Consider the following 23,286-nt stretch of genomic DNA (forward strand, 5'->3'; position numbering starts at 1 on the left):
GCCCCTGCTTTACAGTGCTGGTAATTTCGACATTGTTTAGCAGAGGCATGGCCACGATGATGTGATTGCATAGCCACGCCCCCACATGGCTTCTTTAGCTGCATCATGCACCCACACCGCCCCCCTATATCAAGACACGCCCCATGCAACCCCCCCCCCCCCCCTCCTCCTCCCTGAGCCGACCTGGCTGGTCCCTCCCAGAATGGGCAGCCAGACAGTCAGCAGCTATGCTTTTAATAAGCATGTGGAGCAACAGTGATTTAAAATACATATTGTAAACTGGATGCTGTTGAAAATATCCAGGTCTATTCAGCTCTGTGGTGCTCGATCAGTCCACAGTTACTCTCAGTACTGCGTGTTTCCATAATAGGTTCCAGGTGAATTAAAGACCACCCCAACGTGACCCCTTCCTCCAGGTACAAGATTATCTGCTCCTGGACTTCCCACTTCATTTACGCAGCCTGCAACCTAACTCTAACCCTTCCAGGTATACTTATGTGTGGTATTCCAGAGTCTGCATTCAAATAGGGATGTCAGGATTCTGGCGCCGGACTCCTTGATCACCGGCATCCCATACATCCTGAATAAGAAGGGTGTTTTTATCACAGGTGACTGCAGTGTTATTGCACATGAACCCAGGATTTTAGTCAGTGGTGACGTCCCAGGAATAAGCCAGGTCGTATCCGGGTAGGATCCATGTACAAAATCCCAGATGCGACCCAGCATTTTGATCTGAAAAGAGTATAAAAGAGTTTAAATGGGTCCTGGTAATACCATTAACAGAATTATTCAACCAGTCACTATCTACCTGAGTAATTTCAGAGGACTGGAAAAGATCGAATGTAGTCCCACTGCACAAAAGTGGAAGCAAGGAAGAGGCGAGCAACTACCGACCACTGAAGCTTACATCGGTAGTAGGGAAAGTAATGGATACACTATTAAAAATAAAAGAGTTGTAGAATATCTCAAATCCAGCAATTTAGAGGATCTTAAACAGCATGGATTTACTGGGGAAAATCATGCCAAACAAATCTTTTTGACACAGTCTCACAGCGCAGACTGCTAAATAAACACACCACACTTCATTACTAATTATTAGTGCATACAGTGATGGGAAGACTCTGCAGGGAATAGCAGCTGGTTTTCAGGTGATATATTGAGTTCCTGGAAGAAGGAAATCTCGTGCCCCAGGTATCACAGGGAGCCAGGATAGAGTGATGTTGTACAATGGGGACCAAGCAGACAAGACCACAATTGTGTAGGCCACAATGGCAGAGAGACTGTATTACATCGTAAGATCCATTCACAGTCTGCACTACAGGAGGCCCAGTGTATTCTAGGAGGGAGTCTATTGTAAATGTACGGTGGGGAGAGAGTGTAATGTGAATAGTCCTATAGAAAGCAGCCCTGCGGGAAGCTCTGTGTCTCCTGTATGTATAGATCAGAGATATGTATCTGTTGTCTGAGTGATGAGCCGGAGGTGGGAGCTGCGGGTGCGCAGGCCATCGCTAGGCTCCCGGGATCCTATTACCATGGTGTCACCTGTTGTTCTTAATTACTGGTTAGTTTCTGTCATTATTATGACAGTCTTGGCACGTTTTCAGTGTTTCCTGTTCTGCAGTAATTACAAGGTCAGTGTAGTTCTTCTAATGCACTCGCATTTACTTATATTAGAGTGCAAGCTCCTGTGCTTGGTTCTCTTCTCTACTAGTGTCAAAGACGTTTCAGCTTTTCTGTTATACAATTGTAACTTAATTACAGTCTAGTCATAAACTCTGCTCCGTATTATACTCTTGTTTTCTTGCCATGGTGACTGTACCTAGCACACCTCCGGTGACCTCTGTGCCCGCCAGGGACTCTGCAGTGCGTTGCATCAACTATACTGCAGAGCATCGCACCAATGCCCTTTCTTTCCCATAAACCCAGTGGTCCCCAAACTTTTTTGAATCACGGCGCCCTAGGCCCTAGAATATTTTTCACTGCACTCCTAGGTTAACCGTTTCTTATTGAGCCGTTCAGAAAAAAATATACAATGAATTGTGTCCATGTCATCCTTAGGTTCAATTGTGTAGTGAGAGAAAGGAGTCACTTCTGCTTGTCTACATATTTTATGACTGGCAGCCACCAGCACTGGTTTTGTCTATTGCATCTCCCGTAAATAATTAGAATTGGTCCTGGACCACCAATCCAAGGCACTCCTGCAAGTGTCCCGAGGTACTCCAGGGTGCCACGGCACAGTTTTAGGACCACTGCCATAACCTTTTCTAGACAGGGTGCACCTGGGGCTTCTGGCTGCCAGTTTCATAGAGGTCTCTAGGGCAAGGATTTGGTTATGTATCAGATACCATAGGCAAATACAGGGGCTGTTTCCAGTTGCTCGGAAACTCCCCTTCCCCACGGGTGTAGTATGGTATGCCGGCGGCCGGGCTCCCGGCGACCAGCATACCGGCGCCGTAATCCTGACCGCCGACAGAGTGACAAGCGCAAATGAGCCCCTTGCGGGCACGGTGGCGCGCTACGCGTGCCACGCTATTTATTCTCCCTCCAGGGGGGTCATGGACCCCCAAGAGGGAGAAAAAGTGTTGGCATGACGGCGGTTGGGATTCTGGCGTCGGTATACTGTGCGCCGGGATCCGCACAGCTGGCAACCTGAAGACCACCCCTTCCCCACAGCTTGGCTTGCAGTCACTACATGCAATTAAAGGGACGGAATAGAGCTTCTGAACATGGCCGGTGTCAGCAAATTTTCCTGCCAAGTCTGGTGTGTGCATATGTCTGACTCACTGTATTACATATACTGCACTTTATTTGGGACAGACTATAGCTCGTTACATGCTAATTATGCATCCTTTATGGGCTGGCGGCAATCACTCTAAAATCAAACATTTGGAAACCCCCCTCCAGAAATCCTGCATGTGCCCCTGGAATACTGTGTGCAGCCCTCCCATAGTTCATAATGAGCATATGGCCTAATTCATGTTTGTAAATAAAGCAAAAAAAGCAAGCAACTGGGCAAAACCATGCTGCGCAGCAGATGGGGCAGATGTAACATGTGCAGAGAGATTTAGATTTGGGTGAAGGGTGTCCACACTGATATCTAAATTGCAGTGTAAAAATAAAGCTGTCTGACATGTGTGGGCTACATGCAAAAGCAGCCAGTATTTCTCTTACGTCCTAGAGGATGCTGGGGTCCACATTAGTACCATGGGGTATAGACGGGTCCACTAGGAGCCATTGGCACTTTAAGAGTTTGAGAGTGTGGGCTGGCTCCTCCCTCCATGCCCCTCCTACAAGACTCAGTTTAGAAAATGTGCCCAGAGGAGCCGGTCACAGCTAGGGGAGCGACTAGAGCTTCTTTAGTTTTATTTTTTCTTCTAAGAGTATTTAGGCACAGGGAGGCTGCTGGCAACAGCCTCCCTGCTTCGTGGGACTAAGGGGGGAGTAGTGTCCGCCCTGCGGGGTCTGAGCCACTATCTCCGCTGACAGGACACAGAGCTGCTGAGGGTGATGATCGTTAGCCGCCCTTGAATGACCCCCTTGGTTTTTTAGGGCACAAAGTTACTTGCTTGTTTTGCTTTACTTACAAACATGAATCAGACCCATAGATAACAAACTTGGATGAAGCACATGAGAGACTCACTGCCATTAATGCATACTTGCCTACCCTCCCGGAATGGGCGGGAGGCTCCCGAAATTCGGGTGACCATCCCGGCCCCCCGGAAGAGCAGGCAAGTCTCCCGATTTCAGGGGTCACCCCCTGCCTGGCCGCCCACTTAGCGAGTAAAGTGGGCGGTCCGGGTAGGCGATGACGCGATTCTTGTTGAATTGCGTCATCATAGCCACGCGCCCTGCTGTATAATGCCGGTAATAGCGGCATTACACAGCGGGGGGCGTGGCTTACATGACGCGTCCAGCAGCCACGCCCCCATTCCACCTCTGGCCCACCTCCGTCACCACACTGCCCGCCTGCCCTGCTGAGCCGACCGGCTGCTCTCTCCCGGAGAGAGCAGCCCAAAAGTCAGTAAGTATGCATTAATGTACTGGTTAGTGGATTATTTCATACTATCTGCCCATCACATTGAGGGTGGTGAGAACATAGTGAACGAGTGCACTTGGGATCCCCCACTGACACAGATCTAGGTGCACATGTGTAACATATAATCACTATTTCCCTTAATTGGCCCTGCTCCAGAGTTCCCTGCAGGGGGCAATGACTGCACTACACCCGTATAGAATTGCTAGAAATGGTTGTGACACTTTCAGACGTTTGCAGTGAGTAAGGATGTTACTGCCGAGTCTGGTGGGGCCTCCGCTTTGTCCCCTTCCCCGAGTCTCACTATACACCGTCCATGTTCTTGTGGTATAGTGATTTGTTAATAAAACCAGCAGGTGTATTGCTCTGTTAACCTCATGCGGTCAAAGCACAGGCCTATTCTCATCCCAGTAACTCCACAGCATTAACCCATTTCTTGCTGGCCCAGTCTGAGGAGGAAATATTTCCATAAATACATATGCCAGGGAAATAGGCTTGTGCGTCCTACAGTAGTTACATGATAAATCAGTGTGACGTAGAGGAAAGATAAGCCAGAGGTGTGCGAGATAAAGGGGGGGAGGGGAGGGGGGGGGGGTGTAGGCTGGGCAGTGAATAAGGCGGGAAGTCCAGGTTTAGGGTACGGCTGGGGAAGGAGTTAAGTTACTTTCTAAAGATCATGAACCTGGGAGAGTATTCAGTATGTATCTTTGTGGGCTATAAACAGCACATTCATGACTGGTAATATAACCCTCTGCCTTTGTTCCTGATTGCGGAACATTCTGTGCCACACCTACACGTTACACACTGATAGCTGTTTATACAAACACGGAAATATATATTTAGCCTCTATTTAGTTTACAAAGGCTGAAATCAAGAGTGGAAGAGGAGGGGGAAGTGTATGTGTAGGGTGGGGGCATAGGCCGGGTGGAATAGTGACCACATTTAAGGGCGACAGGTTAGGGAGTAACCTTAACGGGGATAATGTAACCTCAATGGTGGTCCCAACACATATTACTGCTGCGAACCAGACCCCTTCTTGTACGATACACCGAAGTATCACACCATAGATTGTGTAAGATTGTACATATTAGTCCCAAAGCCCCTGATTGTTGTATATACTTTTCTCATGGTCTTGAAGGAATGTAATAACTCACAACGCACAGGGGCCGATCCTATTAGCCGCGAGTCTCCTTGCAGCGTGAGTAAGTGCGGCTATATGCTGCAGTTATGGTACCTCTGCACTCATTGATTTTTGTTTGCAGACCTATAGGGTTATGGGGGTCATTCCAGGTTGATCGCTCACTAGCAGTTTTTAGCAGGCGTGCAAACGCATTGTCGCCGCCCACTGGGGAGTGTATTTTCGCTTTGCAGAAGTGTGAATGCTTGTGCAGCAGAGCGCCTGCAAAATCTTTTTGTGCAAAACAAGACCAGCCCTGTAGTTACTATTTGTGTGCGTTGATTCCAACGATGGAGGGATGGCTTTTGACGTTAGATGCCCGCCCTGCGGTTTTTCTGCCACTCCTGCGTTATTCTAAGCACTCCCTGAAAACGCCCACTTTGTCATCCTCCTGCATTTGGCCGTGCAACTGGAATGTTCGATACACTCTGTGCAAACCTACGATGCTCTTTGTACCCGTACGACGCGCCCGTGCATTGTGGTGTATACGCATGCGCAGAAATGCCAATTTTTAGCCTGATCGCTGTGCTGCGAACAACGTCAGCTAGCGATCAACTCGGAATGACCCCCTTTGTACAAAAATCTGCGAGTCTGGGGTGAGATTGGGCGGTGAGTTGTGGTGCTTTTGTCAGTATCTATGCCCCTTCGTGCCTATTATGATCGACCCCTAAGTGTCCAAATTCCTGGAACAATCTAACATTTTTAAGTTTTATCCCCGTCACATACTGGTCCTTCAAATGTCCCAAATTTTCCAGAATTGACAACTTAAAAGGAGAAGCCTCTCTAAAGGGCGAGAGATGTTGTCTCCGCAACCAATCAATCATAATCTAGTTATTTATAGACTGTACTCAGGGCCAGTTCTACGACTTTTTGTGCCCCGGGCGGCAATAGGTGCGTGACTTCATACAGGGGGCGTGGTCAGTTACGCCCCCTGTACAGTAGTAGCGCCGCTGAAATGATGTGCGGTGTGCGATGACGTCATCGCGCATCGCACAGCAAAGGTCATCTCCACGAAGGGAAACTAGACGCTTAGCGTCTAGTTCCCTTCGTGGAGAGGACCTTTGCTGTGCGCTGCGTGGTGACCTCATCGCGCACCGCACAGTAAAGGTCCTCTCCACAAAGGGAAACTAGACGCTACGCGTCTAGTTCCCTTCACAGCGGGCAGCGGGACAGAGCAGGCAGCGGGGGGCACAGCAGCAGCGGATCTTGCCATGGTGCGGCGCCCTCCGTAAGGCGGCGCCCCGGGCAAAAGTCCTGCTTGCCCGTGGCAAGATCCGCTGCTGACTGTATTGGATAAATGTTAGCTAGTATCTGATTGGTTGCAAAGAGTTGCCCTCTTTTAGAAGGTTTGATAAGTGATCCCCTAAAGCAATCCACACTTACAAATCCCATTGCTCTTCTGGGCCAGATTCCCAACTATCAGCCACCGATATCATTTCCATGTAACAACCAAATCGTCGGCTATTTTGTATCCCTGCAATATTGGCTGCGGTGGAACAGTTGCATTGGTCAGAGATCTTTCACAGCCAGCAATGTGGAGGTCGTTACTAGCGACGTTATAAACTATATTAGTAATCGTTACTGGTGTTGTATCACTCACAAACTAAACAGAAATATTGATCTAGACATGTAGCTGTGTTTATCTAAGTTATGTCTCTGTGTTTCCTTCCAGTATTACTGCTATACTATTATTCCCTAATCTTTATGTCAATATTTATTAATTAATATTTACAATGCAAAACAAATTATGTTATAACCCATTGTGATGGGGACTGTAATACACTGACATCCACTTAGATAATTCCTCCTGTACCGTAGTGTGTTTAGATGCCTCTCTGCTTATCAGTGTCGTTAGGAATTATCTCCCATGATTACAGCATCTTATCAGTATAAACCAGTAGCCGTCAGCGCAATATTATAAAATTGTTAGTAAGTATTCTTACGCCCGTGCAGGGTAATGGAATACAGTAAGTACGTAGATCTTTGTTTGACAAGGGTATTGGACATATTGGGGAGAGTTATCACATTTTGGAGAGAGATAAAGTACCAAGCAATCAGCTTCTGCCATTTTTCTAGCACTGCCTGTAAAATGACAGTTATAAACTGCTACTTCTCCGAGATCTGATAACTCTCCCCCACCCTGCTTTTAAACATGTGACAGTCAAGAGCCTTGTAGTTTCAATAAGGTATACAGCCGTCTTCACGTCATGTAGTAAAAACACAGAGGCGTGGATATGACTAATCAGGATTGTTAACAGAATTCAAGGTTAAGTGCATAATTTCCCTGGTAATTAACTGATAACGGCTGTAAATGTCCTGTAATCATCACATTACTCTGATAACCCTGATCTGAGATCAGCCATAGGATTGAGAGGGGTGATGGTACCATAAAGTCACAGATTAGGATAGATTAAGGTAACTGTTGTATATGCAGAGTAGGATACATGGGAGGGATTATTACAATAAGGATTATTATTACTGTTCATCCTCGCTGATTACATAGCGCTGGACAGAGCGTATTTGTCATTCACATCGGCCGCTCCCCATTGGAGTCTACAGTGTAAATTCCCCAGCACACAGGCATGTAGAGACACGCACACACGTAATCAACAGCTAATTAACCTATGTTTTTGGAGTGTCGGAGGAATTCTGAGAATACCCTGTGGAAACCCATGCAAACACAGGAAGAACATACAAGCTCCACACAGAACTGGTCAGTAATCGCAGTCATGACTCCAGAGCTGTGAGACATCAGTGCTGGCAATTGGGCAACTGGGCTATCAAAGTAAAAGCTGAACATGTCGATTGCACACAGTGAAGGAGGATGGAGTACAGATATGAAGCCTTTCATCCAGCACTTTCAGCTGCCCACAGACCATACTTACCGACTATGCCGCTCCCTCCTCTGGGATGGTCGACTCATAGGGGTGTGTGGGCGAGAAGGTGGGCTGTGCACGATCGTGTCAGGTGGACTATGCTCAATCGCGTCATGGTGGCTCTGCACCCCACTATACAGTTGTGAGAAAACAGGCATTGTATATAGGGAGACCAATCCCGGGCCTTTTTTTCAATCCCAGGTTTGGCATCGGACTGCGCATCATCACCTCCGACATCATGTCACGCTGCACAGCACGCACTGCCAGGGGAGCCGGGAGGAGGGAGCCGGGCAGCGTCTGAGTCTCCTGAGGACGCTCAACGCTGTCCGGCTTTAAAAAAACAATGGGGTAGGTAAATCCCTGGAGCTTCCAATCCCGGGCATTTTTTTGCCTAAATCCCGGGATCCCGCCGATCCCGACCCCGGGATTGGCCACCCTAATTGTATAGCATGAATCGGGTACCCTTGGACTGCCCACTTGTGCTCTGTAAGTGGGCATCCAAGAGGGGGTGTGGGGGGGTTCCGTGCAGCTGACAGGGGATTTGGGAGACTTTCACACCATTCCAGGTGACCAGGAGCACCACCCGATTTTCAGAAGCCTCCCGTGTGTTCCGGGAGGGAAGACAAGTATGATCCAGACCCATGACAGAAGACCCAAGAAGATGTACACACTACCGCAGACACCAGACTCCATAAGATCAGATCCACGGCCCCCACCAGTCCTAAAACGTAACCCTCAGACATGGCGGAATAAGGGCAGCTTTCTCATACAGGGGTAGATGCACTAAGCCTTGATGAGAGATAAAGTACCAGTCAATCTGCTCCTAGCTGTCATTTTTCAAACACAGCCTGTAACATGGCAGTTAGGAGCTAGTTGGCTGGTACTTTATCTCTCTCCAAAGTTTAGTACATAGACCCTTAGTACACAAACCCTGGTCCAGTGAACTGCTAGGAGATGTACCCCACTGTATCCATGACAACACAGCAGGCGATGCCCCCTCTCCTTCATTAGTTGCTGTGTATTTGAATCAGTCCACAGCAGTAAGGCCACACAAATCACCCCCCATAGAAGAAAACAGATGGGAAAGAGACAATGGGGGGTCATTCAGAGTTGTTGGCTCTCTAGCAGTTTTTAGCAGCCGTGCAAACGCTAGGCCGCCTCCCACTGGGAGGGTATTTTAGCTTAGCAGAAGTGCAAACGAAAGGATCGCAGAGCGTCTACAAAGTTTTTTTGTGCAGTTTTAGAGTAGCTCAAAACCTACTCAGCGCTTGAGATGACTTCAGACTGTTTAGTTCCTGTTTTGACGTCACAAACACGCCCTGCGTTCGCCCAGCCACGCCTGCGTTTTTCCTGGCACGCCTGCGTTTTTTCAAACACTCCCTGAAAACGGTCAGTTGTCACCCAGAAAGTCGCCCACTTCCTGTCAATCACTCTGTGGCCACCAGTGCGACTGAAAAGCTTCGCTAGACCCTGTGTAAAACTACATCATTTGTTGTAATAGTACGTTGCGTGTGCGCATTGCGCCGCATGCGCAGAAGTGCTGTTTTTTTTTTTTTTGCCTCATCACTGCACAGCGAACGAATGCAGCTAGCGATCAACTCAGAATGACCCCAATACAATAATAAGAAAAATGCAGCACCGGAGACTTACAGGAAACAATCCACAAAATAAAGCAAACACAAAGGCCTCTGCTGTAAGTTGGGCAATAACTAAAGTCCCCGGTAATGTTTCATGTCCGCAGAGTTCTTGTTGCTATGAAGCAGAAATATTTTAGAAGTAACAAACCTGGGAGGATGCTGGGTGACAGATCTAAACACAGTCATGCCAAATCTCCGCAGCCTATAGCAAAGCAGGAATAAAGCACTGACCCCACTACAATAACCTATATGTATTTCTTTGCTGAATATTGGGGGTCATTCTGACCCCTTTGCTCGCTGCTTTTTGTCACAGCCGAGCGAAGGGGTCCCTACTGCGCATGCGCCGGCACCGTAGTGCGCTGGCGCATACCAGACGGCCAAAGGCCGTAGCAGGGCTGAGATCGCCTCTGCCTGATTGACAGGCAGAGGCGCAGAGGCGATCGCTGGGCGGGAGGGGACGTAACGGCGGCGTTTGGCCACAGTTTCGTGGGAGCGGTCGGACCCGAATGGGGGGCGGGCCGCAGCAGCTGCGTGACATCACACGCAGCCGCTGCGGGCCAGGGAGCAATGAGTAGCTCCCGGCCAGCATGCTAAAGCTGCGCTGGCCGGGAGCTACTCTTGAAGTGCAAAGGCATCGCCGCTGTGCGATGCCTTTGCACTTCTGCGGGGGATGCCGGACTGACATGCAGGGCGGACTAGCCCTGTGCTGGGCGTCCCCCCGCATGTCAGGAAAGATGATCGGAATGACCCCCATTAAGCAGACTGTATAATGTATACTCTCTGTAACAATGAGCAAACAGGTCGTCCCACTGCAGAACAGATAAGATTCCTTTCTGAAATCCTTAAATATACCCAGAGTCAATCAACACACCCTAAGCTTAATTACTGTAACCTTATTGAAACTCTCCCCATTGGGTAATCTGCCCAAATCTTATGTCTTCCCCAGTTCTTCTTATGCACAGGAATTGCTCTTCATGAAATATTGTAGAAGACCAAACAGGTAACATTCTGGAGCTGAGCAAAGTTCCTGAAATTTGCTTATGGGCCTAATTCAGACCTGATCACAGCAGCAAAATCTTTCTCTAATGGGCAAAACTATGGGCCTAGGGGGTAATTCCAAGTTGATCGCAGCAGGAATTTTGTTAGCAGTTGGGCAGAACCATGTGCAGTGCAGGGGAGGCAGATATAACATGTGCAGAGAGAGTTAGATTTGGGTGGGGTGTGTTCAATCTGCAATCTAATTTGCAGTGTAAAAATAAAGCAGCCAGTATTTACCTTGCACAGAAACAAAATAACCCACCCAAATTTAACTCTTTCTGCACATGTTATATCTGCCTCCCCTGCAGTGCACATGGTTTTGCCCAACTGCTAACAAAATTCCTGCTGCGATCAACTTGGAATTACCCCCCTAATTCAGACCTGATCGCTGCTGTAAATTTGTTAGCAGTTGGGCAAAACCAGGGGGGTAATTCCGACCTGATCGCTCGCTAGCGGTTTTTGCAGTGCTGCGATCAGGTCAGAACTGCACATGCGTATGCACTGCAATGCGCAGGCGCGTCGTACGGGTACAAAGCTGATCGCCACTCAGCGATGGGTTTGTGCGAAGAATCCATTTACACGGCCGCTCACAAGGAGATTGACAGGAAGAGGGCGTTTGTGGTTGGTAACTGACCGTTTTCAGGGAGTGGTTGGAAAAACGCAGGCGTTCCCAAGTGTTTGCAGGGAGGGTTTATAGCGCAATTCTGGTCCCGGATATGCTGATGTGATCGCAGCGGCTGAGTTAGTCCTGGGCTGTGCAGGGACTGCACAAGATCTGTTTGTACAGCTCTGCTACACGGGGGTGATTCCGAGTTGTTCGCTCGCTAGCTGCTTTTAGCAGCATTGCACACGCTAGGCCGCCGCCCTCTGGGAGTGAATCTTAGCTTAGCAGAATAGCGAACGAAAGATTAGCAGAACTGCTACTAAATAATTCCTTGCAGTTTCTGAGTAGCTCCAGATCTACTCCTAGATTGCAATCAGCTCAGTCCGTTTAGTTCCCGGTTTGACGTCACAAACACGCCCTGCGTTCGGCCAGCCACTCCCCCGTTTCTCCAGACACTCCCGCGTTTTTTAGCAAACACCGGGAAAACGCTGAGTTGCCGCCCAGAAACGCCCCTTTCCTGTCAATCATTTACCGAACAGCAGAGCGACTGAAAAGCGCCGCAGAAGCCACAGCAAAACTGCTAAGTTTTGTGTTAAATAACTTAGCGCATGCGCCCTGCGTACCATGCGCATGCGCAATTTGCAACTAAATCGCAGCATAGCAAAAATCGGCAACGAGCGAACAACTCGGAATGACCCCCTACATGCGATCGCACATTTGCAAGGCAAAAATACACTCCCCTATGGGCGGCGACTATCTGTTCGCAACAGTGCAAAAAGCCCCTAGCGAGCGATCAGGTCTGAATTAGGCCCCATGTGCAATGCAAGTGGGGGGGGGGGGGGGGGGGCAGATATAACATGTGCAGAGAGAGTTAGATTTGGGTGGGTTATATTGTTTCTGTGCAGGGTAAATACTGGCTGCTTTATTCTTACACTGCAATTTAGATTTCAGTTTGAACACACCCCACTCAAATCTAACTTTCTCTGCACATGTTACATCTGCCCCACCCCCACCTGCAGTGCACATGGTTTTGCCCATTAGAGAAAAATTTTGCTGCTGCGATCAGGTCTGAATTAGGCCCTATATCCCTTATGTCCTTCTAATTGGCCTCTGTCACGTGTCGCTTTGTGTAATACCACTTGATGCTGAGAAGGCCTTTCATAGGCTACACTGATACTATATGAAAGCCCTCCCCCCCCTCCTGATTATAGGTCAGGGCCACATGCTGTCCTCTACTCTAGCTCTCTGCTCACATATGAGAAAGGTAACCCAGCACTTGGGACTGGGTCCACACTTCTAATATAAAACAAAGGTACAGTAAAATACAGAGCCGGCCATAGGCATAGGCAAACTAGGCAATTGCCTAGGGCATTTGATATGCCTAGGGGCATCAGCAGCTTCTGATGATTAAAATGATATGCAGCATGCCTATATTCTGTGTGTAGCATTTCATATGCAGATACAGCCTCACACAGTATATAGGCATGCTGCATATCATTTTAATCAGCAGAAGCTGCTTGTGCATCCTAGCCACATAGCAATGCAAATAAGATGCATTTTCATTAAAAAAAAGTGCCCGATGTTAGCATTGATGCAATATTTATGAGGACACATCTGTATCCAAGCAGAGGCAGAGGTCACAGTGTTAGTGGCAGTGTGAGTGCTGTGTGCATGTGAGTGGGTTGGTTGTGCAGTAGTGTTCGGAATATGTGTAAGCAGCATTATGTGTGTCATGTAAAAATGCATTAATATTGTGCAACATATGTGTAAGAGGCACTATGTGTGTCATTATGTGTATAAGGGCATTAATAATGTGCGGCATATGTGTAACAAGGTACTATTGTATGTGTGTCATTATGTGTATAGGGGCACTAATAATGTGCAGCAAATGTGTAGGGGGCACTGTGTGTGTCATTATGTGTATAAGGGCATTAATAATGTGCGGCATATGTTTAAGGGACATTATGTGTAAAAGGGCATTAATAAAGGTTGGCATAATATGTAAGGCGCATTATGTTTATAAGGACATTAATAATGTATGTCATATGTGTAAGGGGCATTACTGTGTGGAATGTGTGTAAATGCATTACTAATGTGTGGCATTATGTGTATAAGGTGCTCTACTATGTGGCGTTGCGTATAGAAAGGGCACTACTGTGTCGTCTAATGTGAATAAAGAACAATATGGTGTGGTGTAATGTGAATAAGGAGCAATTCAGTGTGATGTAATGTGAATAAGGGGCTCTACTGTGAGGAGTAACGTTTATAAGGTAAAGTGATGCTACTGTGGGATGTAATATGAATTATGGACACTATCGCATGATCATATGTGAATAAAGTTGCAGTACTGTGTGGCGTAATTGGAATTGGGGTTATTGTGTGGCCATGCCCCTTGCCAGCAAAAACACACCTCTTTTTGGGCTGTGCGCCAAATGTGCAAACTTTTCCTATTTAAAATATAGGGGGTACAAGGTCAGAGGCGGAACCAGCGTTGGTGCTAGGGGGCACCAGCCAAAATCTTGCCTAGGGCATCATATTGGTTAGGGCCGGCTCTGGTAAAATATAATAGGTGACTGGGTGTCTGTAAGCATCAGCTTTAGAAAAAAGGGGATTTACTTATAAACTGAGGTTACGGGGTGCAGCGCTAGTAGGTATCCAGAGTCTATAAGTAGAAAGACGCATTAAATGTCCAAATTCAAACGGGAAATAAAATTCAAAATGACAACACTTATAGTGAAAGGGGAAACGCTCAGCAAGTATAAAGTAATAATAAACAAATATAATTTTACTGTATCTAGCGGAAAAGTGGATCATGCAGTAAGGAACCGCTGTAGAATAAGACGGTACTTATAAACAAATACCGGTATGATTAGTATACAATTAAGTATTCAAGGAGATGTTTTTTTCCTAATGTAGCTGTTATGTTGCCAGTACCAGATATATCCTGATGTTTGTAGCTGATGAAGCTATAATGGGACAGTCACATTTAATGCAGCGTTAGGGGAGTATATAGGATGTTAGTAAATCACGTCTCGGTAAGAAGTCTTATCGTCTGCAGCATAAGTGAGGCATAGGGGGTCAAGCTGAGCAAGAGACATTCGCTGCATTAAGGTGATGGCAAATTATTCTGCCTACAGTCTGCTCACACATATACACACTCGAGGCATCATGGGACATGTGGGCTAAGCAATAAGCACGGTGATATATATTCATTTCACATGTCATGTGTTTTACAGCTCGTACCCGTCCCTTACCCTCCCCTATGCCTTTTCCTCTATAGCCCTTAGTTGTATTGAAAGACAATAAATGGTTGCAAAAAAAAAAAATAATGTCTTCCAGGATTTTTTTTTTTAAATCTGATTCTGTGCCACTATATACTGTGTTCCTACCATGTATACTAACTAAAGTTCCCCTGTGCCTCATGTGTGTTACAAGCCTGCTAATGCCTCTCTCTTTTACCCATAGGAGAACCCGCCAAATATGACCCGAAATTCAAAGGTCCCATCAAATCTCGGTGAGTGAGCTGGTTGTGCCATCTGCCCTACCAGCCATGTTACACCCGTCAGACAGGTCTACTGTATGGACTAATTTATATATGCTGTAACACCAAATACACACTGTTTCAACAGGCCAAATAATATAAGACTTGAATGATGTAAAAGTGTTCTAGCACCCTGCACCTGTCACAACCCATGCAGATCCTCTTTCCTTCCTGGAGTATCACTCTCTGCTGTGGTGCTTCTAGCACACTCTGGCCTGTATCTGAGATACAGAGTGTGCTAGAAGCACCAGAGCAGAGAGCGACACCACAGGCAGGAAAGAGAAACTGCATGGATTGTGACAGGTGCAGCATGCGAGAATGAACAATACTTGACAACATAAAATCTCTGGAATGGAATGCACCTCTCTTGTATCTGATAGGAATCACTCATTCTCTGTAACTTGCCATTTTGGGTCTAGTGAAAACAAACACTACCCCCATCCTTCCAGCTTGATTTCGGATACATCCAATAAGTATTATTTGTGAATTGAATTACTACTTTTTTTTTTCTACAAAGGTTTTTTCCTTTATAATTCCTCCATTATACATTTAATATAATGTCTATCTGCCATTGGTAACTGTTCCTCCCCCTAGGAGCTGCACGGACATCATCTGCTGTATCCTGTTTATGGTGTTTCTTCTCGGCTATATGGTGGTTGGAATACTGGGTAAGAATAATACACGTGTTCTCACCCCACTACTGCTCCTGCTTCCGTACACCGACTCTTATATACTGTACCTGTACTGTGACGTATACACTGTACAGTTTTCTGTCGGCTATGAGCTTTCCTACTGCCGACAGTTCTATACTTTCTACTCCATAGTCTCCTGCTCCGCATTATATTATTAGCAAGGGAAGAAAGCGATAGTATCCCTTGGGTCTTTTCTCAGGGCTATTCTAAGGCAGGATTTTTTTTTTTTTGTATAATTTCTTTTTATTAAACAGCAACACATAAAATGTGGTACAGTAAGAGTGATATAATGTCTGGAACATAATAAAGCAAAAGTCAGAGACTGCAAGTAAGAACATATGGGGAAAGGACAATAGGGAAATTAGGGTGATCTCTAGCGGCTCCCACTGCTAAAGCAATAGCAGAGAGCGTAGATGGCGAGGTGGACGACCTGCCGGGAACAGGTAAACACGCAGCAGTGGGAGGAAGGAAACGGGGTGAACAGGGGAGGGTGGGGGGTGGGATGGAGCAGAATGGTGGACAGAGAGCGGGTGGGGTGGCAGTGGCAAACGCAGGATTTCTAGAGGGGGGTTTCCAAATGCAATTCACAATTTCTCATTCTGCGGAACATTGGAGCAAGTGCAGGACTCTGGGGGAGCAGCAGAAGAGCCTAGTAACAACCCTGGCTATTAATGTAAACAATGGTCTTTTTATACACTGGATACTGTATGGAATACTGTGTAAATATTTAACACTATTGATTGGTCTCTAATATAGGTGTAGTAAACATATTTAAATACTATAACTAAGTGGTCAGAAAAAGGTTACACATACCATAATAAAAAAAAAATACACAAGCATAATAGAACCAGTACTACACTTTCTAAGCACACATTCTCCCATCACATAGTAAGGCTCCTGTCTCTTCTTCCTGGAAGCTACTCTCTGGTCCAGTGCACTGATTGAGGACTCAGATCCACACACACAGCAAGCTTGGTAGAAAAAGCTGCTACCATTGGGCATGAGAGGAGGGGGGTTTCTGAGCAACCGGAACCCCCCCCTGCGTGTGCCTATGGGTGGGGCTAGGAAGAGCTGTGGCTAGGCTGAGGTGATCTGGATTCCTTTGCTAGTGTATATATATGTAAATGTACAGTATGTATGTAAAAAAAAAAAAAAAATATATAAATATATATATATATATATATACTGTGAAAATTGGAAGAGAGGTGCCTACTGGTTGTAGTTTCTTCAATCCATTCAGTGACGTCACAAACACAACATAGGTAAAGTAAATATGCTCGTACCAGAGACAAATATACATACGCTTATCTGTATAATCCGTGTGGTGAACAGCAATCACACAGAACTATGTAGTGAAGTCATCTGAAGAAGGACTGTGCGGAGAGAAAATTATTCTTATCATACATATCTTATGGATAAAAACATATATCAAGTTAATAAAAACTTAGCGTATCTGGAGAGACCCCAAAGGGGTGTCATTAGTGGAACCAGTTTTTGTTAGCAGGGGGTGGAAGAATTGCTGCGTGTGTTGTATAGAATAATGCAGTAGGGCAGACACTAGACCTGAACCCAGAACAAGGGAAATGGTGCTGTGTGTTTCCATAAAAGTTCAAAAGACGGGGCCACATCTGCCGCTGTCCCCAGGTGTAAATGCTGTATGCCCATTCCCTCATGCAGTGTATGCTGCTATATAACCAGTAGTCACTGTTCAGCCTTATCATTTATTATAGTGCATTGCTACGCAGTAAAGCTCTCTGCAAATGGATATGTATCTGTTGTAAAGATGGCTGACAGAGATCTGTCACCCTTATCACCAGAGATAAGTTTATCTGCATGCACTGAGTGGTGACTTCCAGCAGCCTGACATTATCACTGTGCAGGTAGTATTCCAGTCTATCCGTTACCTGCACACACTACACAGGGGTTTCCTCGTGTGCATGAGAATGCAGAGTCAGAGCCGAAACTAGGATTTCTGTCACCCGGGGCAAGGCAGTAATTCGGCCCCTACATCCCAGCACCCGGGGCACGTGCCCCCCCTAGCCCCCCCTAGTTGCGGCCCTGGCAAAGTAACACCAGCAACGGGATGCAGTCAATATGGGATGTAGTTGTGTGACTGGCGGTTGTGATTTCTTAGTTTTTTATTTTTAATAAATTTGCAAAAATCTCAAAAACACTTTTTTCACGTTGTCATTATGGGGTATTGTGTGTAGAATTTTGAGGGAAAAAATTAATTTATTCCAGTTTGGAATAAAGCTGTAACATAACAAAATGTGGAAAAAGTGAAGCGCTGTGAACACTTTCCGGATCCCATAGTAAACTAGCTATTCTTTTCTGCTGTAGGTCAGGTATGTGCTGAACGCCGCCAAGGAACTCGCTGTACATGTCCGGCTCTGGAACAGAGCATGCGCAATTCATTTCATTTTTTCGAAATGCGATAAAACGACCGAAAAATAGAGTGATAATTATCACATTTTTGGGCTTTTATTGCAATCACATTTTCAATAAAAAAAAAATTATATATACATATGTCGAAAACCCCCCTGATAAAAAACACGAAAAAGACCCGATAACGGACAATAAAAAATATGAAAATTATTGCATTTTTGATACATAGATCCCGTATCTCTTTTATCTGTCATCTCCGCTGTTTTCCTGGGGCTCGCACTCTCTGCACCATCTGACAAATGGGGGACTCCAAAACCTGGGGCTCATGATACATAGGGGCAGATGTGTTAACCTGGAGAAGGCATAAGGAAGTGATAAACTAGTGATATGTGCAAGGTGATAAAGGCACCAGCCAATCCGCTCCAATATGTAAATTAACAGTTAGGAGCTGATTGGCTGTTGCATTTAACACCTTGCATTTATCACTGGTTTATCACTTCCTAATGCCTTCTCCAGGTTAATACATTTGCTCCATAGATCTCACTCTACTGAGTAGTCAATGGAAGAGTGAGTGCGCTGCATCACCACCTGCTGGGTTCTGCTGGTATTGCAGTTATCCCCATTATCTCAGTGTGCCATCCACTGGTTGCAAATCTCAGTCATATAAGGTAGTTTAGGACAAGAGGACAACCAAACACTACAGCAGAGATCTTATCTATTGCCCTGTAAGTCTGTGACAGCTATGGGGTCCGGCAGTACTGGGGGCTCTTTCACAGAGTAACAATATGTGCCTTATGTCTCATAACACATTTATCCAGGCAGTTCTATCATTCAGAAATAATTATTATGATGTTAACATAACTGTGTATAAAGAACTCAGGCTAAGGTGCATTAGTGCATAGTACTTTATGATTATGGTGTATACTGTACATGGTCTCATGGTAACGTTACTATGGGTGCACCTAAGGCTCTGTTCTGAGGGAGCGGGCAGCGGTGTTACCAGGTTCCCTACACCATCCATATACAATGTTCTTCTACATACATGCTGCAATTTGTGTGTATTATGGCTTATAGTAAGGTCCAGTGAGGGACTCTGTCTCTGTGGCACTGATTCTGTGCTATGGTAAAGTCCAGTAAGGAGCTCTGTCTGTGTGGTACTGATTCTGCCCTATGGTGCAGTCCAGTGAGGAGCTCTGTCTTTATGGTTCTGTGCTATGGTGTGGCCCAGTAAGGAGCTCTGTCTCGATGGCACTGTTTCTGTGCTATAGTATGGTCCAGTAAGGCGCTCTGTCTCTGTGGCACTGATTCTGCGCTATAGTATGGTCCAGTAAGGAGCTCAGTCTCTGTGGCTCTGATTCTGTGCTATGGTGTATCCCAGTAAGAAGCTATGTCTCTGTGGCTCTGATTCTGTGCTATGGTGTATCCCAGTAAGAAGCTATGTCTCTGTGGCTCTGATTCTGTGCTGTGGTGTGGCCCAAAAGGTGCTATGTCTCTGTGACTCTGATTCTGCTCTATAGTAGAGCTCTGATTCTGTGCTATGGTGTGGCCCAATAAGACGCTATGTCTCTGTGGCTCTTATTCTGCTCCATAATAAGGTCTAGTAAGGAGCTCTGTCTCTGTGGCTCTGATTCTGCGCTGTGGTGTGCTCCAGTAAGGCGCTTTGTCTCTGTGGCACTAATTCTTCATTATAGTAAGGTCCAGTAAGGAGCTCTGTCTATGGGACTCTGATTCTGTGCTATAGTAAGGTCCAGTAAGGTGCTATGTCTCTGTGGCTCTGATTCTGTGCTATGGTGTGGCCCAGTAAGGCGCTCTGTCTCTGTGGCCCTGATTCTGTGCTATGGCCCAATAAGGCGCTATGTCTCTGTGGCACCGATTCTGCTCCATAGTAAGGAGCTCTGTCTCTGTGGCACGGATTCTGTGCTATAGTAAGGTCCAGTAAGGCGCTGTGGCTTTGATTCTGTGCTGTGGTGTGGCCCAATAAGACGCTATGTCTCTGTGGCTCTGATTCTGCTCCATAGTAAGGTCCAGTAAGGAGCGCTGTCTCTGTGGCACTGATTCTGCACTATGGTGTGGTCCAGTAAGGCGCTCTGTCTCTGTGGCACTGATTCTGTGCTATGGTGTGGGCCAATAAGATGCTATGTGTCTGTGGCTCTGATTCTGCTCCATAATAAGGTCCAGTAAGGAGCGCTGTCTCTGTAGCTCTGATTCTGTGCTATGGTGTGGCCCAGTAAGGCGCTCTGTCTCTGTGGCACTGATTCTGTGCTATAGTAAGGTCCAGTAAGGAGCTCTGTCTCTGTGGCACGGATTCTGTGCTATAGTAAGGTCCAGTAAGGAGCTCTGTCTCTGTGGCACTGATTCTGTGCTATAGTAAGGTCCAGTAAGGAGCTCTGTCTCTGTGGCACAGATTCTGTGCTATAGTAAGGTCCAGTAAGGAGCTCTGTCTCTGTGGCACGGATTCTGCGCTATGGTGAGGTCCAATAAGGCGCTCTGTCTCTGTGGCACTGATTCTGCGCTATGGTGAGGTCCAATAAGGCTCTCTGTCTCTGTGGCACTGATTCTGCGCTATGGTGAGGTCCAATAAGGTGCTCTGTCTCTATGGCACTGATTCTGTACTATAGTAAGGTCCAATAAGGCGCTCTGTCTCTGTGGCACTGATTCTGCGCTATGGTGTGGTCCAATAAGGCGCTCTGTCTCTGTGGCACTAATTCTGCACTATAGTAATGTCCAGTAAGGTGCTATGTCTCTGTGGCTCTGATTCTGCTCCATAGTAAGGAGCTCTGTCTCTGTGGCACTGATTCTGTGCTATAGTAAGGTCCAGTAAGGTGCTATGTCTTTGTGGCTCTGATTCTGCTCCATAGTAAGGAGCTGTGTCTCTGTGGAACTGATTCTGTGCTATAGTAAGGTCCAGTAAGGTGCTATGTCTCTGTGGCTCTGATTCTGCTCCATAGTAAGGAGCTGTGTCTCTGTGGCACTGATTCTGTGCTATAGTAAGGTCCAGTAAGGCGCTATGTCTCTGTGGCTCTGATTCTGCTCCATAGTAAGGAGCTGTGTCTCTGTGGCACTAATTCTGCACTATAGTAAGGTCCAGTAAGGTGCTATGTCTCTGTGGCACTGATTCTGCTCCATAGTAAGGAGCTGTGTCTCTGTGGCACTGATTCTGTACTATAGTAAGGTCCAGTAAGGAGCTCTGTCTATGTGACTCTGATTCTGTGCTATAGTAAGGTCCAGTAAGGTGCTATGTCTCTGTGGCTCTGATTCTGTGCTATGATGTGGCCCAATAAGGCGCTATGTCTCTGTGGCACCGATTCTGCGCCATAGTAAGGAGCTCTGTCTCTGTGGCACGGATTCTGTGCTATAGTAAGGTCTAGTAAGGCGCTGTGGCTTTGATTCTGTGCTGTGGTGTGGCCCAATAAGACGCTATGTCTCTGTGGCTCTGATTCTGCTCCATAGTAAGGTCCAGTAAGGAGCGCTGTCTCTGTGGCACCGATTCTGTGCTATGGTGTGGCCCAATAAGACGCTATGTCTCTGTGGCTCTGATTCTGCTCCATAGTAAGGTCCAGTAAGGAGTGCTGTCTCTGTGGCACTGATTCTGCACTATGGTGTGGTCCAGTAAGGCGCTCTGTCTCTGTGGCACTGATTCTGTGCTATGGTGTTGCCCAATAAGACGCTATGTGTCTGTGGCTCTGATTCTGCTCTATAATAAGGTCCAGTAAGGAGCGCTGTCTCTGTAGCTCTGATTCTGTGCTATGGTGTGGCCCAGTAAGGCGCTCTGTCTCTGTGGCACTGATTCTGTGCTATGGTGTGGTCCAATAAGGCGCTCTGTCTCTGTGGCACTAATTCTGCACTATAGTAATGTCCAGTAAGGTGCTATGTCTCTGTGGCTCTGATTCTGCTCCATAGTAAGGAGCTCTGTCTCTGTGGCACTGATTCTGTGCTATAGTAAGGTCCAGTAAGGTGCTATGTCTCTGTGGCTCTGATTCTGCTCCATAGTAAGGAGCTGTGTCTCTGTGGCACTGATTCTGTGCTATAGTAAGGTCCAGTAAGGCGCTATGTCTCTGTGGCTCTGATTCTGCTCCATAGTAAGGAGCTGTGTCTCTGTGGCACTAATTCTGCACTATAGTAAGGTCCAGTAAGGTGCTATGTCTCTGTGGCACTGATTCTGCTCCATAGTAAGGAGCTGTGTCTCTGTGGCACTGATTCTGTACTATAGTAAGGTCCAGTAAGGAGCTCTGTCTATGTGACTCTGATTCTGTGCTATAGTAAGGTCCAGTAAGGTGCTATGTCTCTGTGGCTCTGATTCTGTGCTATGATGTGGCCCAATAAGGCGCTATGTCTCTGTGGCACCGATTCTGCTCCATAGTAAGGAGCTCTGTCTCTGTGGCACGGATTCTGTGCTATAGTAAGGTCTAGTAAGGCGCTGTGGCTTTGATTCTGTGCTGTGGTGTGGCCCAATAAGACGCTATGTCTCTGTGGCTCTGATTCTGCTCCATAGTAAGGTCCAGTAAGGAGCGCTGTCTCTGTGGCACCGATTCTGTGCTATGGTGTGGCCCAATAAGACGCTATGTCTCTGTGGCTCTGATTCTGCTCCATAGTAAGGTCCAGTAAGGAGTGCTGTCTCTGTGGCACTGATTCTGCACTATGGTGTGGTCCAGTAAGGCGCTCTGTCTCTGTGGCACTGATTCTGTGCTATGGTGTTGCCCAATAAGACGCTATGTGTCTGTGGCTCTGATTCTGCTCTATAATAAGGTCCAGTAAGGAGCGCTGTCTCTGTAGCTCTGATTCTGTGCTATGGTGTGGCCCAGTAAGGCGCTCTGTCTCTGTGGCACTGATTCTGTGCTATAGTAAGGTCCAGTAAGGAGCTCTGTCTCTGTGGCACGGATTCTGTGCTATAGTAAGGTCCAGTAAGGAGCTCTGTCTCTGTGGCACAGATTCTGTGCTATAGTAAGGTCCAGTAAGGAGCTCTGTCTCTGTGGCACGGATTCTGCGCTATGGTGAGGTCCAATAAGGCGCTCTGTCTCTGTGGCACTGATTCTGCGCTATGGTGAGGTCCAATAAGGCTCTCTGTCTCTGTGGCACTGATTCTGCGCTATGGTGAGGTCCAATAAGGTGCTCTGTCTCTATGGCACTGATTCTGTACTATAGTAAGGTCCAATAAGGCGCTCTGTCTCTGTAGCACTGATTCTGCGCTATGGTGTGGTCCAATAAGGCGCTCTGTCTCCGTGGCACTAATTCTGCACTATAGTAATGTCCAGTAAGGTGCTATGTCTCTGTGGCTCTGATTCTGCTCCATAGTTAGGAGCTGT

General features: G+C 46.8%; 1 protein-coding gene across 1 annotated transcript in view; it reads left to right on the plus strand.

The window, feature by feature from the left end:
- The window catches only part of SLC44A4 (solute carrier family 44 member 4), a 145,095-nt gene that overhangs the window by 56,792 nt on the left and 65,017 nt on the right, over nt 1–23,286 (plus strand). Inside the window, exons 2-3 of the mRNA XM_063938139.1 lie at nt 14,831–14,879; nt 15,501–15,574. Of these exons, the coding sequence (XP_063794209.1) occupies nt 14,831–14,879; nt 15,501–15,574 (123 nt within the window). The remainder of the gene's footprint in view (nt 1–14,830; nt 14,880–15,500; nt 15,575–23,286) is intronic.

Source organism: Pseudophryne corroboree, chromosome 8 (genome assembly GCF_028390025.1).
Source record: "Pseudophryne corroboree isolate aPseCor3 chromosome 8, aPseCor3.hap2, whole genome shotgun sequence".
Lineage (NCBI taxonomy): Eukaryota > Metazoa > Chordata > Amphibia > Anura > Myobatrachidae > Pseudophryne > Pseudophryne corroboree.